Raw genomic sequence first — 19438 nt, forward strand, 5'->3', positions numbered from 1 at the left:
CAAATATTTCTTGCCTCATCACTGTGTCCTAAAGGAGGACAGTACGACGATAAAACTCCGTGTCGTTTTCGACGGATCCGCAGCTACATCAACTGGATATTCTCTAAATGATGTGATGATGACAGGCCCTGTTATTCAGCCTGCATTGTTTAACATATTGATTCGCTTTCGAACATATCCAGTCGCTCTCACTGGGGACATTTGTAAAATGTACCGCTGCGTACGAGTGTCTCCACCCGACAATTTGTATCAGTGCATCCTATGGCGAGATTCCATCGAGTCCGAGGTTCAAGTCTACACATTAGACACCGTCACATACGGGACGAGGGCTGCATCATTTTTAGCGGTCCGCGCAATGCACCAGCTGGCCATCGACGAGGGTGAGTCCTACCCTCTTGGCACCAAACATCAGCTTTACTGTCCCGTGGTAATTTTAGACTTAGGAAATGGTGCTCCAGTCACCAGGAAGTACTTGAGGGAACCCCTGAAGATGACATAGAGAAGTTCCTAAAGTTTAATGATGGAAGCGACATTGCCAAAACTCTCGGCTTAGCGTGGGACCCTGCTTCGGATCAGCTGCTTTTTGCCTTGTCCGCAATGGACACAAACTCAAAGCCATCAAAGCGGTCGGTTTTATCTACGATTGCGCGGTTCTACGACCCTCTTGGATTGATAAATCCAGTCATTGTCAGGTGCAAAATCTTCCTACAGCAGCTTTGGAGAGAAAATTTGGATTGGGATGAAAGCCTACCCTCAGCGTTGCATTCAACTTGGATGGACTTGAGAAATAGTTTGGCAAGCATTTCTCGGATCTCATTTCCTCGCTTGGTTCTTCGTTCTAGTGTGGCTACAGAAGTTCACGGATTCTGTGATGCCAGCTTAGAAGCATATGGCGCTTGCGTGTATGTCGTGTCCAGGAAAGCCCAGTCTTTGAGCCACGTTTTGTGCTCAAAGTCGCGAGTGGCGCCGCTAAAGACTATATCGATTCCTAAGCTGGAATTAAGTGGAGCCCATTTGCTTGCGAAAATCATGCAGAATGTAAAGGACATGGGAATCTTTACAGGTCGGTTCTATTGATGGTCGGATTCGTCAACAGCATTATCTTGGATTAGGGACGAGCCAGCTAAATTTCAAGTTTTCGTGGCAAATCGAGTGGCATCAATTCAGGAGTTGACGGCAGCCATGGAATGGCGCTATGTTCCCACATCGTTAAATCCTGCTGATATTCTCTCGAGAGGCTCGCTTCCCAACCATCTTATCCAGTCAGAGCTATGGTTTCACGGCCCATCCTTTTTGCTAGTCTCCAAGGATAAGTGGCCTGTATCTCCATCTAACAACATAGCAACTTTGGAGCTTCGCAAGAGAGGATTGCTAATCACGTCTCCACATGCCGATCTCACGTCCGGATGCAAATTTGCGAATTCATTCTTTCGCATGCAGCGCACATTCGCCTACATGCATAAATTTATATATCGTCTTAGGCATCCAGGACTCACCGTTTCTGATATTCGGCAAGGAACGCATCTTCTAATTCGACACATTCAGCTGGCAAATTTGTGGATGGACATAAAGGAGATTCGGCGCAATGGTCAAGTCATGAAATCCAGTTCTATTAGTTCGCTCAACCCGTTCATCGATCATTCTGGGCTACTTAGAGTTGGAGGTCGTCTTGGCAACTCATCGCTAGGATTTGACTCTCAGCACCCGCTCATTCTGCCAAAGGGACATTCCATTACCTTTGCGCTGATAAGATATTATCATGAAAGAAACCTCCATGCCGGACCTCGCGCCTTGCTATCCAAAATTCGGCTGGAATATTGGCCCATTGGAGGTGTTAAGACAGTGTCAAGGGTCGTCAGCAGATGTGTGAGATGCTTCAGGACTAGGCCGCGCATGGTCGAACACATCATGGGAGACCTACCTAAGGAACGTTTGGAAGGATCTCGAGCTTTTGAAGTCACTGGAGTAGATTACTGTGAACCTTTTTTCTACCGATCAGAAATCCGCACGAGGCCTCCGATCAAGTGCTACATTAGCGTATTCATCTGTTTCATTTCTAAGGCTATACTCATGGAGCTCGTAAAGGATTTGACCACCGCATCGTTTCTAGGCGCACTAAAGCGTTTTCCTTCCACTCGAGGAAGGCCAAGTCAAATTTGGTCGGACAATGCGACAAACTTCGTTGGGGCCAAGAACGAGCTTCTGGAGCTAAAGAAGCTTTGTCTGAGCGACCCGCATATGAAGGAGGTCCACGAATCCTGCTTGGCGGACTCGATCGACTGGCGTTTGATCCCACCTCGCTCTCCGCATTTTGGCGGGTTGTGGGAAGCGGCCGTGAAGACCGCAAAATATCACCTGTACCGCTCAGTTGGACCATCTCTGCTTAGCTTCGACGAGCTGCGCACTCTGATCTGTCAGATCACTGCAATTGTTAACTCTCTCCCTTTGCTCTCGCTTTCAGAAAATCCTGATGATTTTGACGTTTTGACTCCTGCTCATCTGCTTTTAGGCGGCCCCCATGAGCAAATCCTCGAGCCTGACCTAACGAAGCTGAACTACAATCGTCTGGATGGCTGGCAGCGGGTCACCCAACTACAGCAAATATTTTGGAGCCGTTGGCGCGAAGAGTATCTCACTCTTTTGCAAGAGCGCGCGAAGTGGCGTACCCCCGCGCAAAACATCTGCAAGAACGACCTCGTTCTGGTGAAGGACGAAAATCTTCCTCCAATGCGTTGGCCACTGGCTAGAGTGGTCGATGTCGTTTTGGGCAAGGACGGAGTGTGTCGCGTCGCTGACCTGAAGACATCCTCAGGAAACATCAGGAGGGCCGTCACTCGGCTATGTTTGCTGCCCCTTAAGGAATCTGTTGAGAGACTAGCTCCCAACGGGGGGAGTATGTTCGGGCCAGCCGCTGAAGAACAACCGTAACTTTAACATTATTATTGTATGAGCAGAGAGAGCCGCCTATGTTGTAAAACGTTGACGTTCTGCAGAGCTGCTGCGCTCTCCCGCTAAAGGGGCTCTCTGCCGCCGCCACTTCGGCAACTACTTTGATCTGCTGCCGCCACTTCGGCAATCACTTGATCTAACGCCGTCGTCTATAGTTTAGTTCTATGCTAACCCCTCTGCGCATTGGTTGCATATCGATCTCGCATAAGGTTTATCTGGCAATAGCAAGCAATCGGCTTCCGCTAAGCCACCAAGATTAAATACGAATTATAAGGTTTAACCCGAAATCTCTTTTCAGTTTTGATAACCAGCCGTCGGGGCGGTCCCTCCAGGGGATGGTGTCGTGGTTAGTGCTGTGGAGGCTTATGCCTTCACACTCCCTTCCTACTTCGGGGTGGGGCGCGGTGAAATGCGCACCAAATTCCCGCTGATGCATACGCGGAAGCGTTGGCCGTCGTGGTGTTCTAAGCTGCGGATCCGGCTGCGCCCGTGACGCGCCGCGTTTGCCTGAGCGCTGGCGCCTTCCAACAGGCTTTGCGGGATGCGGCGGTCAGGCGTGCTTACCCGCCAGGCGACTGGGGCGATTGGCCATTCCTGCTCCTCCTGCATCGTGTTTAGCTCGGGCATCTCCTCGAACGCTGTGAGCAGTCCGCCCGCCTCTGCCTCTTCTAAACCCAATGACAGGTCGCTGTCCTCCTTTGGTTGGCTCGCGTTTCCTGGTTCGGCCTCTCGGGCCGTGCAGCTCGTCGGTTCCGGGTTCGGGGCGTTGTGGTCGGTGGGAACTGGCGATAGCCACTTCATTGGTGCGTGGTCCAGCGGCTGCCAATCGGGATTCTCCCTTCTTTCCGGGGCTGCCGCCTCCTCCTGCGCGTCCCACTCCTGCAGTCTGGCGTGCCACCCGTCGTCCCAGCTGGTGTCCGGGATCGGGCCGTTTGGGTTCTCCTGTTGATGGTCCATGCTACGTGATGTTGCCCGGTTCTGCTTGCGGGGTCGGGGAGTGGTGCCTTGCTTGTGGTTGGCTGGTCGTGGACCGTGGTTGCCTTGAGCTGGGCGGCGACGCACCCCTAGGATGCACTTCCGTGCCATCCTCTGCCTCTAGAGGCTGTGCGTCGCTCGTCCTTGGGTTATCCATGTCGGATCTGGTGGGGGGAAGAAACCTTGTTTGGTTAGAACCTGACCTGTGCCACTGATGTGCCCTGTACCCTGGGTTTCCCTGATCGGTGCATTTTCTAGTTTCTGGCTATTTCTTACTCTAATCCCCTAAGGGGAGTTAAGCTATCTTACTGCGTGTGTACGCGGTTGCCCCTTGTGGGGCGAGGACATTACGGCAGCGCACTACCATAAGTGGCCCTCATGAACTCGCGGTTTTCCTGGTGCTGGGGTCGTCCTCATCGTTGTCTTCGTTGTCTTCTTCGTTTTCGCTGGTGAGGGTGTGCTCGACGTCGTCGCTGGTGAGGGTGTGCTCGTGGTCGTGGTAGGCCTTGAGGTCGGCTAGTCCGGCCGTTCGTCGTTGTCTTCGCGGATGCTTCTGGAGTCGTGCTATGGTGGGGGAAATAAATTTTACTACTTTGTAAGGCCCCTCATATTTGAGAGCCAGTTTGGCAGCGAAGTTGTCCGCCGCTTTGGACAGGTGATGTTGGCGTAGCATCACGAGCGTCCCGATCGTGGGTCTCCATTCGCGTCGACGTAGGTTGTAGTTCCTGCTCTGCGTCTGTGATGCCTGCTGGGTATTTTCCTGTACGATGGCGAAGATTTCCTTGAGTCGCTTGGCCTTGTCGGTTGGGATCTCTGTCACTTCGCCTAGTCCTGGGGTCGCCTCTTCGTACAAGGCTCCAGGCAAACGAGGTTCCCGGCCGAGTACGATGAATGCTGGGCTGAAGCCTGTGGTGTCCGATGTGCTAGGCTGAGTTCGGTAAGCAGCTCGTCCCATGTCCGCTGGTCTCCATCGATGTACTGGGCGATCATGGTTTTGATCGTCCTGTTGGCTCGTTCCGTGGGGTTTTGTTGTGGGGTATAGGGCTTGCTGCCACGGCGATAGGTCCTCCAGTTCCAGGGCGGTAATGGTGGCCAAGATCGCGTTCTCGTAGTCATCCGAGTCGGCTGGGCGAAACGGGTTGCGTTCCCGAGCTATCTCGGCGTTGGCTAATGGCTCCAGTTGGTAGTCCGTCGTCGGGGTTTCTGTGATCTCGTCCTGTGGTATCGGGGTTCGTGGCTTGCGTGATGTCTGTCGTGTTGGGTGACTACGTGGTGACTCCCGGTTCGATGAGCTGGCCCTGGATTGATCCCGCGGGGCCGCAGCTATCTTTGCTGGAGTATCCTGGTGATTCCTGGGTCCTGTTGCTGACTCCCGGTTCGACGAGCTGGCCCTGGATTGATCCAGTGGAGCCGTAGCTGTCTCTGCCTAAGTCCCTTGCTTCCTGCTGTGTCCTGTTGGTGACTCCTGGTTCGACGAGCTGGCCCTGGATTGATCCAGTGGAGCCGTAGCTGTCTCTGCCAAAGTCCCTTGCTTCCTGCTGTGTCCTGTTAGTGACTCCTGGTTCGACGAGCTGGCCCTGGATTGATCCAGTGGAGCCGTAGCTGTCTCTGCCAAAGTCCCTGTTGTGTTGCGTTGTCCTGTTGGTGTCGGGATTCGTGCCGGGGAACTGGTTGGATCCATCGGTGTCGCAGTTCTTTCCGTCGTAGCTTTCTTCGTGTCCGGTTGTGGTGGCGTAGTCCTGGGGTTGTTGCTTGATCTTGTCGGGTAAGGTCTTGTTGTCGCGGCGGTTGGATGGTTCGTGGTTGGCTGTGGGGTGTTGGTCTGGGGCTGGTCTCGGATGGCAGTTGAGTCCGCAAACGTGACGGCCCGTGGGCGTGGCTGGGCGGTGCATGATGGTATCGTCCCGGCGGGTTTCTGCTGCAACTTCAGCTGTAGATATGCCCGTCCACAGTGGATTCTTGCGCGGATGCCACAGAGGAATTCGAGTCCAAAGATTAAGTCGTCTAATACCGTGGGGAGTATAAGAAGATACCTGTGTTTCTTGCTGATCCAGGCGCACTGTGACTGCTATCGCTTGGTTGATCTCCTTCCTGGTTCCATCTGCCAGGCGGATCCTGGTCCTCACCTCTCGCCTGTTCTCGGTCGTCCCTATCTCCTTCGCCAGCCGCTCACTGATGAAGGATCGTGTGGCTCCAGTGTCGAGGGTGGCCGCAAATGCTCTCCCATTGATGTCCACCAGGGCAGCGATCCTTCCTCCGGTCATGCTTAATGGGTGGGTTTCTCCTGTTCCTGGGTGCGCTCCTCCGTCCATGTCCCAGTTGGGCGGAGACCCGACCCGTTTCCCGACGCTGGTTTCCGGCAGCAGTTGATGGTGCGGACCCCTCGGTGGCCACATTCCCAACAGAACAGCTTCTGTCGGTTTGTGCACGCCCCACTGAAATGGCCGTTTTCCCCACAGTTCCGGCAGGCTCGTTGTACATCGATCGCTTGCTCTTCCTCCTGGCCGATTCCTCGGTTGGCGATCTCGGTTTTCCCGGGCGTCTCGTGTGTGTTGCCCCGTTGGGGGTTGGTTCCATTGCCGGTAAAGGCGGCACGGGGTCGATGGTTCTGCGTGGTCCCGATGCTGCGGAGTGCGTCTCGGTCCCGCGCGGTTTCGACGAGCTGGGTCAATTCTGTGAGTGATCGGAAATCTTGTCTGCGCGTATACATTTGATACTCTGGACGGAGATTTTCGTAGATCCGCTCGAGTTCCTGTTCCCGAGTATACTGGGCTCGTTGCATCATCAGACGCAACTCGATAAGGTAATCGCGGAAGGATTCCTTGGGCTTCTGTTCCCGACTTCGTATGGTGTCTTCCAGCCGCTGGAAGTATCTGGGGGGCAGGAAGAATTCTAGGAATTCTTTCCGAAAGTCTGTCCAATTCTGTCCCTGCATCTGAAAAGTTCGGAACCATCCTTCGGCCTTACCTGTAAGGAGACCGGAGATGGCTCGCGGCAACTGCTCTGGGCTCCCGCCGTATCATTCCACTCGCTCCTCGAGCCTTTCGATGAACGCTAGTGGGTCCGCGTGGCCGTCGAAAGTAAATCCCCATTTCCGGAGTTTGTCCGCCAGTAACGAGTACGAGATCTCACCCCCTCCGGGACGTGAGACCCGATGTCCCTGAGGAAGACGTGGATGTTCTCCTTCCGTGGTTGTCTGGTGGCTAGGCGTGGCCAGGGGTCCAGCGGTAGTGGGTACTAGCGCGTGGTTCTTGCTGGACGCCTCTGGTCTGGTTCCTTGGAGTGGTCCTTGGGCAGCTCGTTGTGGTTGCTCGTCCTGGGCGGCCGGTGTCTCGGTTGCTGACTCGCGGTATCCGTGGGTGGATCCTTGGCTCGTGCTGGGCAGCTCGGGTACAATTAATCGCAGTTTTGGTCCCTCCTTGCTGTCTTCCATCTTCGTCCGGCTCTCTGGCCCGGGTGACGTGGCTGGACTCCGGTGGTCCCTGGGTCTCGGTATGTTCCCAAAGTGCGTAGCCAATTTGTCCAGCCTTGCCTGCACGGCTTCGGGGTGCCCAGGGCGTGCGATGAATGCGGTGATCCGGCTCCGTAGGTCCTCTACAGTCCCAGTTTCTCCTAGTCCAAACTCCTTAGCTAGGCTCTGCAGCTCGTCCTTCCTGCGGGACGCTATCCAGCGGATGTTCATCCTGATCCTGGTACACTAATCGGGGCACCGGTACGAGTCCTGTTCAGCACGGTACTGGGTCTGGGGCTTCTGTACTAGGATACGCGGCACTGGGTGGAGAGTCCTGTTCGAAGGACACGCGGCACGGTACTGGATCGGTGATCCTATACTAGGATACACGGCACTGGGGTGGGGGATCCTGTTCGAAGGGCACGCGGCACGGTACTAGATCGGTGATCCTGTACTAGGATACACAGCACTGGGTTGGATGATCCTGTCGAAGGATACGTGGCGCGGTACAGGGAAAGGTTCTGTCTGACTGCTCGGTGGTAACTGTGTGACTGCTCGGTAACAACTACCTGACTGCCCGGTAATGACTGTCTGACTGCTCGGTAACAACTGTCCTGACCGGTGTTCCTGCTCCGCCTCATATTGGCCGTGGCCATGTCTTTGTGGCCGAGGGCTCCTCTGCCATGTAGCTGCTCCTCTGCGATCGCCGGCTGTCCCTCGCTGCTCCGTTGTTCTACCGCTGCTTCGCTGCTTGGCTGCTCTGTCACTGCTTGGCTGCTCTGTCACTGTCTCGCTGCTCTGTCACTGCCTCGCTGCTCTGTTACTGCTTGGCTGCTCTGTCACTGTCTCGCTGCTCTGTCACTGCCTCGCTGCTCTGTCATTGCCTCGCTGCTCTGTCGCTGCGCCTTCTCCGCTCTGCCGCTGACACGTTGCTCTGGCACTGCTGCTTCTCCGCTCTGCCGCTGCCTCGTTGCTCTGTCGCTGCTGCTTTGCTGCTCTGCCGCTGCGCCGCTGCTGCTGCTTTGCTACTCTGTCGCTGGTGCCGCTTTGTCGCCGTCGCGTGCCAAAGTTTTAGGCGCCGTCCGCGGCCATTTTCTCCCGGCACGCGGTGCTGTGTCTTCGGCGTCTCTCCCCGTCTCTTTCTGTCGCGTAGGTGGCTAGCCGCGTGGTTTTTCGCGTCTCTCCCCGTCTCTTTCTGCCTCGTAGGTGGCTGGCTGCGTGGTTTTTTTTTCCCCGCGTGGTTTTCGCCGGTGCGCCTGGGACACGTGCCGGCGGCTGTTGCTTGGGGGGTATTAGAGAAACCAGCCTCAGCTGTACATAAGTCGAGGGATCAAAGATTGGTGCTGGCTATTCGCCGGGCCTCTGATTTTTGGCTGCTAATCACTGATTTTAAGTTTTCCTTCCTTTTCTCCTGCTGCTTTTTCTGATCCGTGGCTCCTAAGCATCGTTTGCTGTTTTGCTTTTGTGGGTCTTGCCTTTTAATTGTTGGCTGCTGCTTGGTTCCCTTTTCACTTTTAACTGCTTTTCACTTATTCCCTATGCTCACCGACTCTCCCCTCGTGAGTCCCTGCTCGGGCGCCATCTGTAAGGAAGTTCTCAGGCCGAGGTACAGCTTCTCAGTCTGTCCAGGGCCCGGTCCTTCCCCACAGCAAAATTTGTTGTGTGAGGACCTAAGGGGAGAGCCGCTCGTGGCGAAAGCGCGCCCGTGGGGTGGATCGTGGGACGGTCGGGCCTGGCCCGGCCTCGAGGCGTGGGTGAAGCCGTGCTTGGGAGCTGCAGAGACGGGCGTTGGGGGTCATGTGTGGCGGGAGACGGGGTTTGGTTCGGGGATCGGAAAGGTGTGGGAGAGGGGAGCCCAGCCTAGCAGATGCCGCATGATCCACGACTCACATCTGCGTCGCCGGGTCCCCCGGGCGAGGGTGTAGGAGAGGGAACCCAGCTTTGCGAATGCCGCGTGAATCCACGACTCACATCCAGCATCGCCGGGTCCCCAGGGGAGAAAGGTATAGGAGAGGGAAAACCCAGCTTGGTGAATGCCGCATGAATCCACGACTCACATCCACTTCGCCGGGCCTCCCGGGAAAAGGGAAGAGAGAGTGAGGGGGGTGAGTGACTCCTACGGGCGAATGTTCTGAGGCAGAGATTGGGTTGAGGTTGGTGTCTTTATTGTGGGGGGAATAAATGACAAAAATTTACAACATTTTCGGGAAAACTTCTGGTTCTGTGCGTACACCCTGCCTACTGCACCGATCTATCCCCCCCAGAGCTCACATACGTGAGGTGGCTCACCCTTGCTTTCCCTTCCTTGGGTCCGGCGGCCGGTCCTCGTCACGTCGGTGGCTTCCTTTGCACACCGCGGTCACAGCTGGGTTTTATTCACCGCGTCCGGCTTATTGCGAACACGGCGCGGTCACGGCTAGTTTTTAAATCTATTTTGGCTTCCGACGCACAACCGGTCTGGCTCAGCCCTCCGAGATCACTCTCGAGCTTGGCTCGCGCTGGACCGTGCCAGGCCTCTGCTTTACCTTTTGCAGCTTCTCCGCCGCTTCGTGGCTGCGCAGCTTTCGGCTGTCGGCCTCGGCTGCGTGGGCGATCGGCGGCTTCTCTGCCGCTTCGCTCTCTTGCATGCTGTTCCTTTGCCTTCGGCCGTTCTCTCTCTTGCTTTGGCTGCGTGGGCGTAAGAGCGACCGGCGAGTCTCTTCGTTTCCTTCTCTTCCATGTCGGCTCTCTTTGCTGCGTGGCCGTAGTAGGCGTCTCTCTTTCGTGTTGTCTCTTCGCTGCTAATAAGTAAAACGCCTCACTATTTTAGGGGTTTTAATTGTGGACGTAGACATGCAATGACTGCATTTTTCAAGAGGCGATGCAGTTACTGCACCGTCAAGTGGCCCGTGTGACACCAGCAGAAGGCTGTTACGCGCGGATCCCAGGCAAAACGCAGCCCTCCTCCCGCCCAACCGACCGAGGGGCGCTGCCGCATGACGCGCGGTGCGTAGCCGAACCAAACGCGAACATGCAAGAAAGATAGCTATTAGACTAACATTCGAGGAAAATTAGTACTAAACTTACTAAGAAACTAAGCATGCAATCAAAGTACAAATACCACTACAGTTACTAATTAATAGAAAGGTGTGTAAGGATTAATAATTTAATAAGAGGAAGAGAATTAGTGGTGGATATAATATGGTGAGGGAATTATAATCCGAGCATAAGACCCTAAACGGTTCATGCAGGGAATAATTCGATCTACAAAGTGGAAGCAACAACGGTATAAAATTTATAGTCAGTCTAATAGGAATCGTGAAGTTTATGCGGCTCAACAGATCAGGGCTGTCTATGTCACCCCTGATCAAGTTGTGCATAAATATCACACCAAGCATTTTTCTACGGTTAACTAAGGATGGGAGGTTTACTAATAGTAGTCTACTAGAGTAAGATGGGAGTCTTACACCCCCATCCCAGTTAAGGCCCCGCAGAGCAAAGAGTAAACAGTTTTTCTGTACTGATTCTATACGGTCCTGGTGTACTTTGTACTGAGGGCACCATACACAGGAGCCGTATTCTAAGATCGGACGAACAAGCGAGGTATAGAGAGTCTTTGTTATATAGGGGTCGTCAAATTCCTTTGACCACCTCTTTATAAACCCAAGCACGCCCATGGCCTTATTTACCATGGTAGAAATGTGTTCGGAAAACTTTAACTTGGGGTCTAACATAACACCCAGATCATCCACCAGGGTAATTCTCTCAAGAGAACCACCAAATAGGGTGTAGGGAGCCAACAAAGGGCTAGAACGATGAAATGTCATAACTTTGCATTTCGAGGCATTAAGGTGTAACAAGTTTGCACAACACCATGACTGAAAGTTATTGAGATCGGATTGCAAGCGAGAATGAAATGAAATGTCCTTGTACTGGACACAGAGTTTAACATCATCCGCATATATAAGTACTCGAGAGTATGTTAATACTGAAGGTAAGTCATTAATAAAGAGTGTGAAGAGTAAGGGGCCTAGATGGCTGCCTTGTGGTACTCCCGAAGAAACCTTTACTGGTAAAGAGAGGGAGTTTTTGAAGAGGACTCTTTGAGACCTAGAACAAAGATAGCTAGAAATCCATCTCAGGAGGTTGGGCGGAAACCCTAAAAGGTCAAGTTTATGCGCTAAAAGGGAATGGTTTAAAGAGTCGAATGCTTTACTAAAGTCGGTGTAAATAACATCCGTCTGTAAGTTTTTTTCTTAGCCTATTTCTTATATTAATTGGGGAAACTAAGGATTCATTGTTCGTTGTCTAAGTAATACTAATTATAATAGAAGTAATAAGAATCGGATAAAAAGTGATAATGAAATAATGAAATTAGATAACCAGCCGTCGGGGCGGTCCCTCCAGGGGATGGTGTCGTGGTTAGTGCTGTGGAGGCTTATGCCTTCACAATACTGACACACACACACGCACACATCGACATCGGCTATAAAAAGGGGGAAACTGTGGCTTCGAAAGATGGTAAGACTGCTTTTTTTCGGCTGGAAGCAGCTGTGACGTCCGCCGCCAAGCGGCAATTGGAGTGTAAGCCAAGTTAGCCCGTTGCGGTGGCGGCCAAAAGTCAGACAGATGACTTTTCGAGTTACGAAAATTCTGGCTAAAAGAGAATTTCTGTATAAAGGCTTAAGTACCACGAAAATTCCTATTTAAATATTTGTATTTGCCAGTTGCTTGAACTCAAATAGTTCCCGACTTGACCGCTGTCTGCTAAAGTCCAACTAAACTGATTAGCTATATATAATTAAATACAGATTAATCAATATGACACTTTCTACAGTCTAGAAACTTGTGAGGATTATAATCCTAGAACGCAATGAGTACGAACCTATTTCCACATTGAATCTTTAGAACGAATTGAAACGAGTTCAGATTCCATATTCCATCACAAATACGTAATGAATATTAAAATAATTTAATAACAAGTACCTATATTTGAAATATTTTAGCTTAAAAAGCCCTGCACTGGGATTCCCTTTCTGATTACTTCTCACTCTATGAATCGGCTATGGTCTATTCGTATCATCGCATGATACCATTTATTGTCTTATATGATCAATCAGGCTTTAAATTTTTACTGTCCTGCGAAAAATGTAGCTGATAAAGTGCATTTGCTGTTGCTCGTATCTTAGCAGAGGGCCTGGGGGGTCAAGGAAAGAGCTGTAGTTCAGTGCAGTTATTAAAATGATCGTAAATTGATATCAGCCATTCGATGTGGAAATTTATGTCTGCTTCCTCCCTTCTGGCTGCACTTGTTCTTTGTTCATACAGATATCATACAGATATGCGTATATATAGCACTGATATTGAACAGGAAGCTGGGTATAAATTAAGAACTTAAGGAGCCATCAGCATCACCAGATGATCAGCCGAAACCGGCTCGAACCAGGCGAGGGCGAGAGCGAGGACGATGGCGAGGGCGGTTCATTAACGGGCTATGGACAGACTGCCATCAGTTCCAGTTTGTGGGTAATTAAGAATTAGGATCGGGGATCGGTTGGTTTTGGCCTGGCTTGGCCTGGGCTGGCACGACTCTGACAGGGACAGAATAGAAAAACGCTTTTCATTGTTTGAGCCGACAAAAACCTGATTTGTTTTCACAGTAAAGTGCGACTTTTGAAAAACATTTTCCCCGACTTTGTTGGCACGCTAAACTTTGCACTCCGCTGGGGCTTTTGTTGCAAACAGAACAAAGGCAGAAGCGGGACGGTTGGGACTATAGCCATCACGTATTGTTTTATCGGAACGAGTCGGTTTAACTGCTCGTAGTCGAATGCATGGAATTGTCACAGCGTTGAGACATCTCTATACATTTATTAAGTGTCGGCGGGTCCTGAGCCCTGAGTGGCATTGAGTTCGACTGTCAAATTGCTGACATTATCACAAAACCCAGACTTATGCCGCGCCCAGTCCAAGAGCTGCAATTTGCGTCACACATTTCGCTTTTGAGGTGCGGAAAAGCCCCTCTCCCAGCTGAGCAGTCTCCGCATTAATTAGGTGCAAGAAAATCGAATTTCAAATGCGATTCCAGTACTTGGTCTCGTTTAGGCGTCTGCCAACGTGGCTAACTTCGAGTTTGGCCCGTTTCTGGTCACATTTTATACGGCCCAAACGTGCACAGAGGCACGGGCACAGGCACGGGCACGACGCTCCACTGAGTCACTGCAGGCGAAGACTCTCCGCATTTTATCGACATGGCAATGGGTGCTATCCAAAACCAGACCGCAACTCGGACCGGACCCTGAACCATAAGCTCATACGATGTGAAATCGGCTTAAGTTTGGAAGCCTGAGTTATAGGTTGAGCGAACCAAATTACAAGGCCCCCCCCCCCCCAATGAAGCTGAGCTCCATTTGGCTTCCCGAGAGCATTAGGCCCGCTTATCCACAAGCCCTCTTGATACAGAGTGTGTTTGATTGCGAATGAGGTGAAAGTTGCCCTCAAGAACTGTCGCCAAATGGGGGTTTGGGCAGGGAGAAATACATACATATGTACTTCCTCATATATCATATAGATATGTACATAAATCAGCTATGGTGAGAGCTTGCACCAGCTGGAACGGTGTTGATCAACTGCTTTTATATGCAGACAGACAATTTGTGGGCCAGGCCAAGCGGTGACTAATCTTTTATGGCATCTGATTAGAATTCTGCAAAAATTGATTAATCTTCCGTTGTCTCTCTGGCTGGCTGTCAGGCTTGATTGATTAGAGTCAGGGTTAAGGTAAAATGTCAACGAATTTTTACTGTGGGTGCGAAACACGAGCACAACTATGTACAGCTGATTGAGGCCACACTGGCACTGGCACTAGCACTAGCGACTGCAAAATTTCATGCTCAATTGAGCAGGGAAAGAAAAGGCTAAGCTTGGTTAAGAGAGAACTGCATTTGGCGCCCTCCTATCCTGGTTGGGATGAGAATGACATCATTGTGTGTGTCAAGCAGTTAAAACACGAAACTGGATCGTTAAAATCACTCAAAATCGTTTGCTTTTTTCGCTGTTTTCGAACGACAGTCATGAGCCAAAAGCAGAAACCAAGCTCCCCAAGAGACTTATTAAGACTGTAAGACTAAACCGAGTTTACCCACACACACAGCACTCGGTGCGGCATTAAGTGGTCCAAGCTGCAGTTGTTGTTAAATGTTTGCCTGGGCACTTAACAAAAAAAGATTTGATAGTTGAGTATTCATAATTTGCCCTGCGGGGAGATGGAGACAGCGACAGCAGGTTTTGCTGTATACATATCTACGGCTATGTTGATATAAGTATACTATAGGTATTCTCTGGCCAATTACCAGCCATGAAACCAGCCAGAGCAGAGAGTAATGTGACCTCATTAACTCCACTCATACAACCACAAACTCACACTCGCACTCGCCTTCTCACAGAGGGAGCGAAAGAGAGAGACCGGATAGAGTCAAAGTCTGAGTCGGCAAACGAATCTGTTTGCTTTTGGCCTTTTATCAATCAAAATCAAAATTTGCATACATAAGCGTTTTCAAAGAATTCAAAGAGCACACACCTCTGGCTGATTACGTATGGAAAACCGAGTCGCACCTCAAAATCAAATGAACAGATCGCAGAGCAATCATTTCAGTAAAATTCATTTAAATTCCAGCTTCGTTTTCACAGAGACACAGCGACAGCAACAGTGGGATATAAAAATAGCATTAAAATTGAAAATCGATTGGAACTGGCTCTGAATTATGCATAGAAATAATTTATTTCATTTTTATACCGGATACTCAAAATGAGTATTGGGGTATATTAGATTTGTGGTAAAAGTGGATGTTTGTAACGTCCAGAAGGAATCGTTTCCGACCCCATAAAGTATATATATTCTTGATCAGCATCAATAGCCGAGTCGATTGAGCCATGTCTGTCTGTCCGTCCGTCTGTCCGTCCCCTTCAGCGCCTAGTGCTCAAAGACTATAAGAGCGAGAGCAACGATGTTTTGGATCCAGACTTCTGTGACATGTCACTGCTACAAGAATATTTCAAAACTTTTCCCCGCCCACTTCCGCCCCCACAAAGGGCGAAAATCTGTGGCATCCACAATTTCGACGATACGAGAAAACTAAAAACGCAGAATCGTAGAAGATGACTATATCTTATAGAGTGCAAAATCTGAACCAGATCGTATAATTATTATAGCCAGAATCAAGAAAACAATTTCATTCTTTCTAGTTCTGTCTCTCTCTAACACACAGGTTTCATGGTCGGTTTTGCCAATTGCAAAATATGAGTTCAAGGATCTCAGAACCTATAAGAGCCAGAGCAACCAAATGTGGTATCCACACTCCTGTGATATCGGACCTTGACCATTTTGTGTCAAAATTTCGCCACACCCCCTTCCGCCCCCGCAAAGGACGAAAATCTGAGGCATCCACAAATCTCAGAGACTATTAAGGCTAGAGTAACCAAATTTGGTACACACACTTCTTTAAGATGTCACTATAAAACGTTTATCTCAGAATTTCGCCCCACCCCCTTCCGCTCCCACAAAGGACGAAAATCTGTTTCATCCACAATATTACAGATTCGAGAAAACTAAAAACGCAGAATCATAGATAATGACCATATCTATCAGATTGCTGAATCTGGATCAGATCAGATCATTTTTATAGCCAAAAGGAACAAATCAATTTGCACTGGCTACGCAGCCCCCGACGTCACGCTCAGACTGATTTTCTGTCTCTCTCGCACGCACTCTTTGTCGTGTCGTTCAATATTAGCGGCTTCTGCCGGAGGAGAGCCATACTGACTTAGTATCGGGTATAACTGTAGAGTTGCGGTGTCCGCAGCAACTCACAACGTTCCCCCTCGTTTCTTTTTTTTTTAAGAATATTTCGTTTTTTCTGTTATCGGAATTAAAACCCCCTTCCACCGCACTCTAACCGAAATATGTTTGGCTGATTAATTGGGGGCCATTTTAGGAAGCTTTTCGAGTTGTTTATTTGCATACAATAGTTTGTATAATATTTGTGTTTATCGGTTAATACTCAAATACAGATTGCTGTTTTGCGAGCAAAAATACAAGCTTTAATTCGTAATGGCCTTAAGTGTTTTCCAATATGTCCACGCGTTATTTTCCCATCATCGCATGCCCAATGTATGCAAACTATGATCATGGTCTTGATATAGAGATCTATTGCTCTGTGTACCCCGTCTTTCTGATAGTTTTGTTGTTTTTTGCAGCAACGCGTTGAATCTGTGATGAAGGTGACTTCTTTTTGAGTAAATGCATTACCGGTTTGTTCACCCCTTTCCCGCACTCTGTCCACCCCGTTACCACTCCCAGCGAGAGTCGAGTTGTTACATACACCAACAGACGACACTCACACGCACACTACACTCACACTAGCTCAATCACACACAGGTGTAATCTTATCTATGCACTTCTCTTGCTTGCGTTTGTAGCATTTGTTGTTGTCTCTTAACTGTTTCATTATTCTTCTTAACTTATCTTCTCTCTGTTTTAAATTCCCCGATTCCCTGCAGGGCAAATGCACTAAGCTCCGCTATATGTGCATGTGTGTGTGTGCGTCAATCTTCCTGTTTTGTTCACTTCTAGCCGTGCTGATAAGTAAAACTAACTACAAATTGAAGCTTTGCTTAGCCGTTGATCAGCAGAATTTGGTTAAGATTGCGACTTGGTTTGGAAGTTTTTATGTCACCACACATATACAGATACACAACCAACACGCAAACACGAGCAGCTGCATCGCTGGGTTCGGCCTGCTGCTGTGTGTGTGTGTGAGTGAGATATGGCAGGTAAGCAATGAAGCCACAGGTAGCGTTACACACACAGACACAGGCACGCACGCACATAGTCACATACAGACCGAAAGATACGCTCAGCGAGTGAGACAACCACTTGGGGCAGTGACAGCCGATTTGCTGTTGTCCCACTCACACTTGGACCCTGGCCTGACGAAATCCCATCCCTCCTCGCTGGCAGTGCACTTTTTTCAATGCCCGCCAGCTCCGACTCCGCTCCGACTCTGGATCCCAACGAAGCCTGCATCGGAAGAAAAACTCACCTTTTAGAAAATTCTGCTCGCTGATGGCTACGGCTCAAAAATTGAAGTGTATCCAAGAATTAGTATTTTCGCTGAAAGAAACACACAAACTTTAGTGGAGATACGCTAGCCACCGCACCTAGAGAGTTCTCTTTCCGGCAGAGTTTATATTTGATATTTTTGATTAAGTCCGATTTTTTTTTCCACGAATTCAAAGGCTGATCACGTGCCCTGGCCGTAAATTCTGCTGAATTGGTGTTAACTTGTTTCAGCTTTACCGATTTCGTTGACTCGTGCGCTCTATCTACCGCGTGTGTGTATATTCCTGTTAGTATGCGATCAACACCTGTTGAAGTTTGAAAATCAACTGATCTCGGCTCACGATGGTATATTATGGTATGGTAAGGTACTGTGTTGAATGGTATGTCTGTATGAATAGGTAGGGAAAACTCAGCGATCGGCCTCTTATTGTGGCACCAATGAATGATTATGTCGAATCGCTTCAACGATCATGTGTCATTTGTTATTGTTGTTGTTATTATCATATGTTATTGTTATCTTGCATTGGATATTAATTGTTTTATATTTTTTGTTAACTCAAAGGAAGGTAGTGTTGGGTAAACATTGCTCATTTTGGTGAACATGTTCACTTGTTCTTTTTTAGTAAGTGAGTCAACTCACTCATATTGCTCACTTGCTCACTTGCTCTCTTAGATTGCTCAGTTACTCACTTGCTCAGTTGTTCACTTGCTCAGTTGCTCACTTGCTCAGTTGCTCAGTTGCTCACTTGCTCAGTTGCTGACTTGCTCAGTTGTTCACTATTCATGCACAGAACCCTAAGCACCACAGACTTTTACACAAATAAAATACGTTACATTTCAATATTAATCAAACATTTATAACTAAAAAAAAAAAAAAATGTATATAACAAAAAGACAAACTTTTTATTTCCTTTCATAGGAATTCTTATACTAACATAAAAATAAGGAGATCCTTTCATAGGAATTCTTATACTAACATAAAAATAAGGAGATCCTTTCATAGGAATTCTTATACTAACTTAAAAATAAGGAGATCCTTTCATAGGAATTCTTATACTAACATAAAAACGAGGGGGAACGTTGTGAGTTGCTGCGTACACCGCAACTCTACAGTTATACCCGATACTAAGTCAGTATGGCTCTCCTGCGGCAGACGCCGCTAATATTGAACCACACGACAAAGAGTGCGTGCGAGAGAGACAGAAAATCAGTCTGAGCGTGACGTCGGGCGCTGCGTAGCCACTGCAAATTGATTTGTTCCTATTGGCTATAAAAATGATCTGATCTGATCCAGATTCAGCAATCTGATAGATATGGTCATTATCTATGATTCTGCGTTTTTAGTTTTCTCGTATCCTCAATATGGTGGATGCAACAGATTTTCGTCCTTTGTGGGGGCGGAAGGGGGTGGGGCGAAATTTTAAAATATATGTTTTATAGTAAGATCTAACAGGAGTGCGGATACCAAATTTGGTTACTCTAGCCTTAATAGTCTCTGAGATTTGTGAATATCCCCAGATTTTCATCCTTTGCGGGGGCGGAAGGGGGTGTGGCGAAATTTTGAAACAAACTCGTCTCGGTCCGATATATTAGGAGTGTGGATACCAAATTTGGTTGCTCTAGCTTTTGTAGTCTCTGAGATCTAGGCGCTAATGTTTTACTCTAAGCAAAGCCGCCTATGCTACGTGTGTGTTAGAGAGAGACAGGGCGAGAAAAAAAGAAATTGTTTTCTTGATGCTGGCTATAATAATAATACGATCCAATTCAGATTCCGCAGTCTTAAAAATATGGTCATTCTCTACAATTCTACGTTTTTGGTTTTCTCATATCTTTAAAATTGTGGATGCCACAGATTTTCGTCCTTTGTGGGGGCGGAAGTGGGCGGGGCGAAGTTTTGAAATATTTTTGTAGCAGTGACATATCACAGAAGTCTGGGTCCAAAACATCGTTGCTCTAGCTCTTAT

General features: G+C 49.2%; 1 protein-coding gene across 3 annotated transcripts in view; it reads right to left on the reverse strand.

Moving 5' to 3' along the window:
- Positions 1-17814, reverse strand: part of LOC117192446 — a 33621-nt gene extending 15807 nt beyond the window's left edge. Inside the window, exons 1-2 of one of the 3 annotated variants that reach the window (XM_033397131.1) lie at positions 17712-17814; positions 17455-17525 (exon numbers count right to left, since the gene is read on the reverse strand). Coding sequence is in view for 1 of the 3 variants with exons in the window: in XM_033397130.1 (XP_033253021.1) it covers positions 4234-4291 (58 nt within the window). In the remaining 2 variants the exon portion in view is untranslated. Of the gene's footprint in view, positions 1-4233; positions 4319-17454; positions 17630-17711 lie in introns of those variants that run through there. The other 2 variants (XM_033397132.1, XM_033397130.1) reach the window with 2 other exon arrangements.
- Positions 17815-19438: the final 1624 nt, after the last annotated feature.

This window comes from Drosophila miranda (genome assembly GCF_003369915.1).
Source record: "Drosophila miranda strain MSH22 chromosome Y unlocalized genomic scaffold, D.miranda_PacBio2.1 Contig_Y2_pilon, whole genome shotgun sequence".
NCBI classification, from domain to species: Eukaryota; Metazoa; Arthropoda; class Insecta; order Diptera; family Drosophilidae; genus Drosophila; species Drosophila miranda.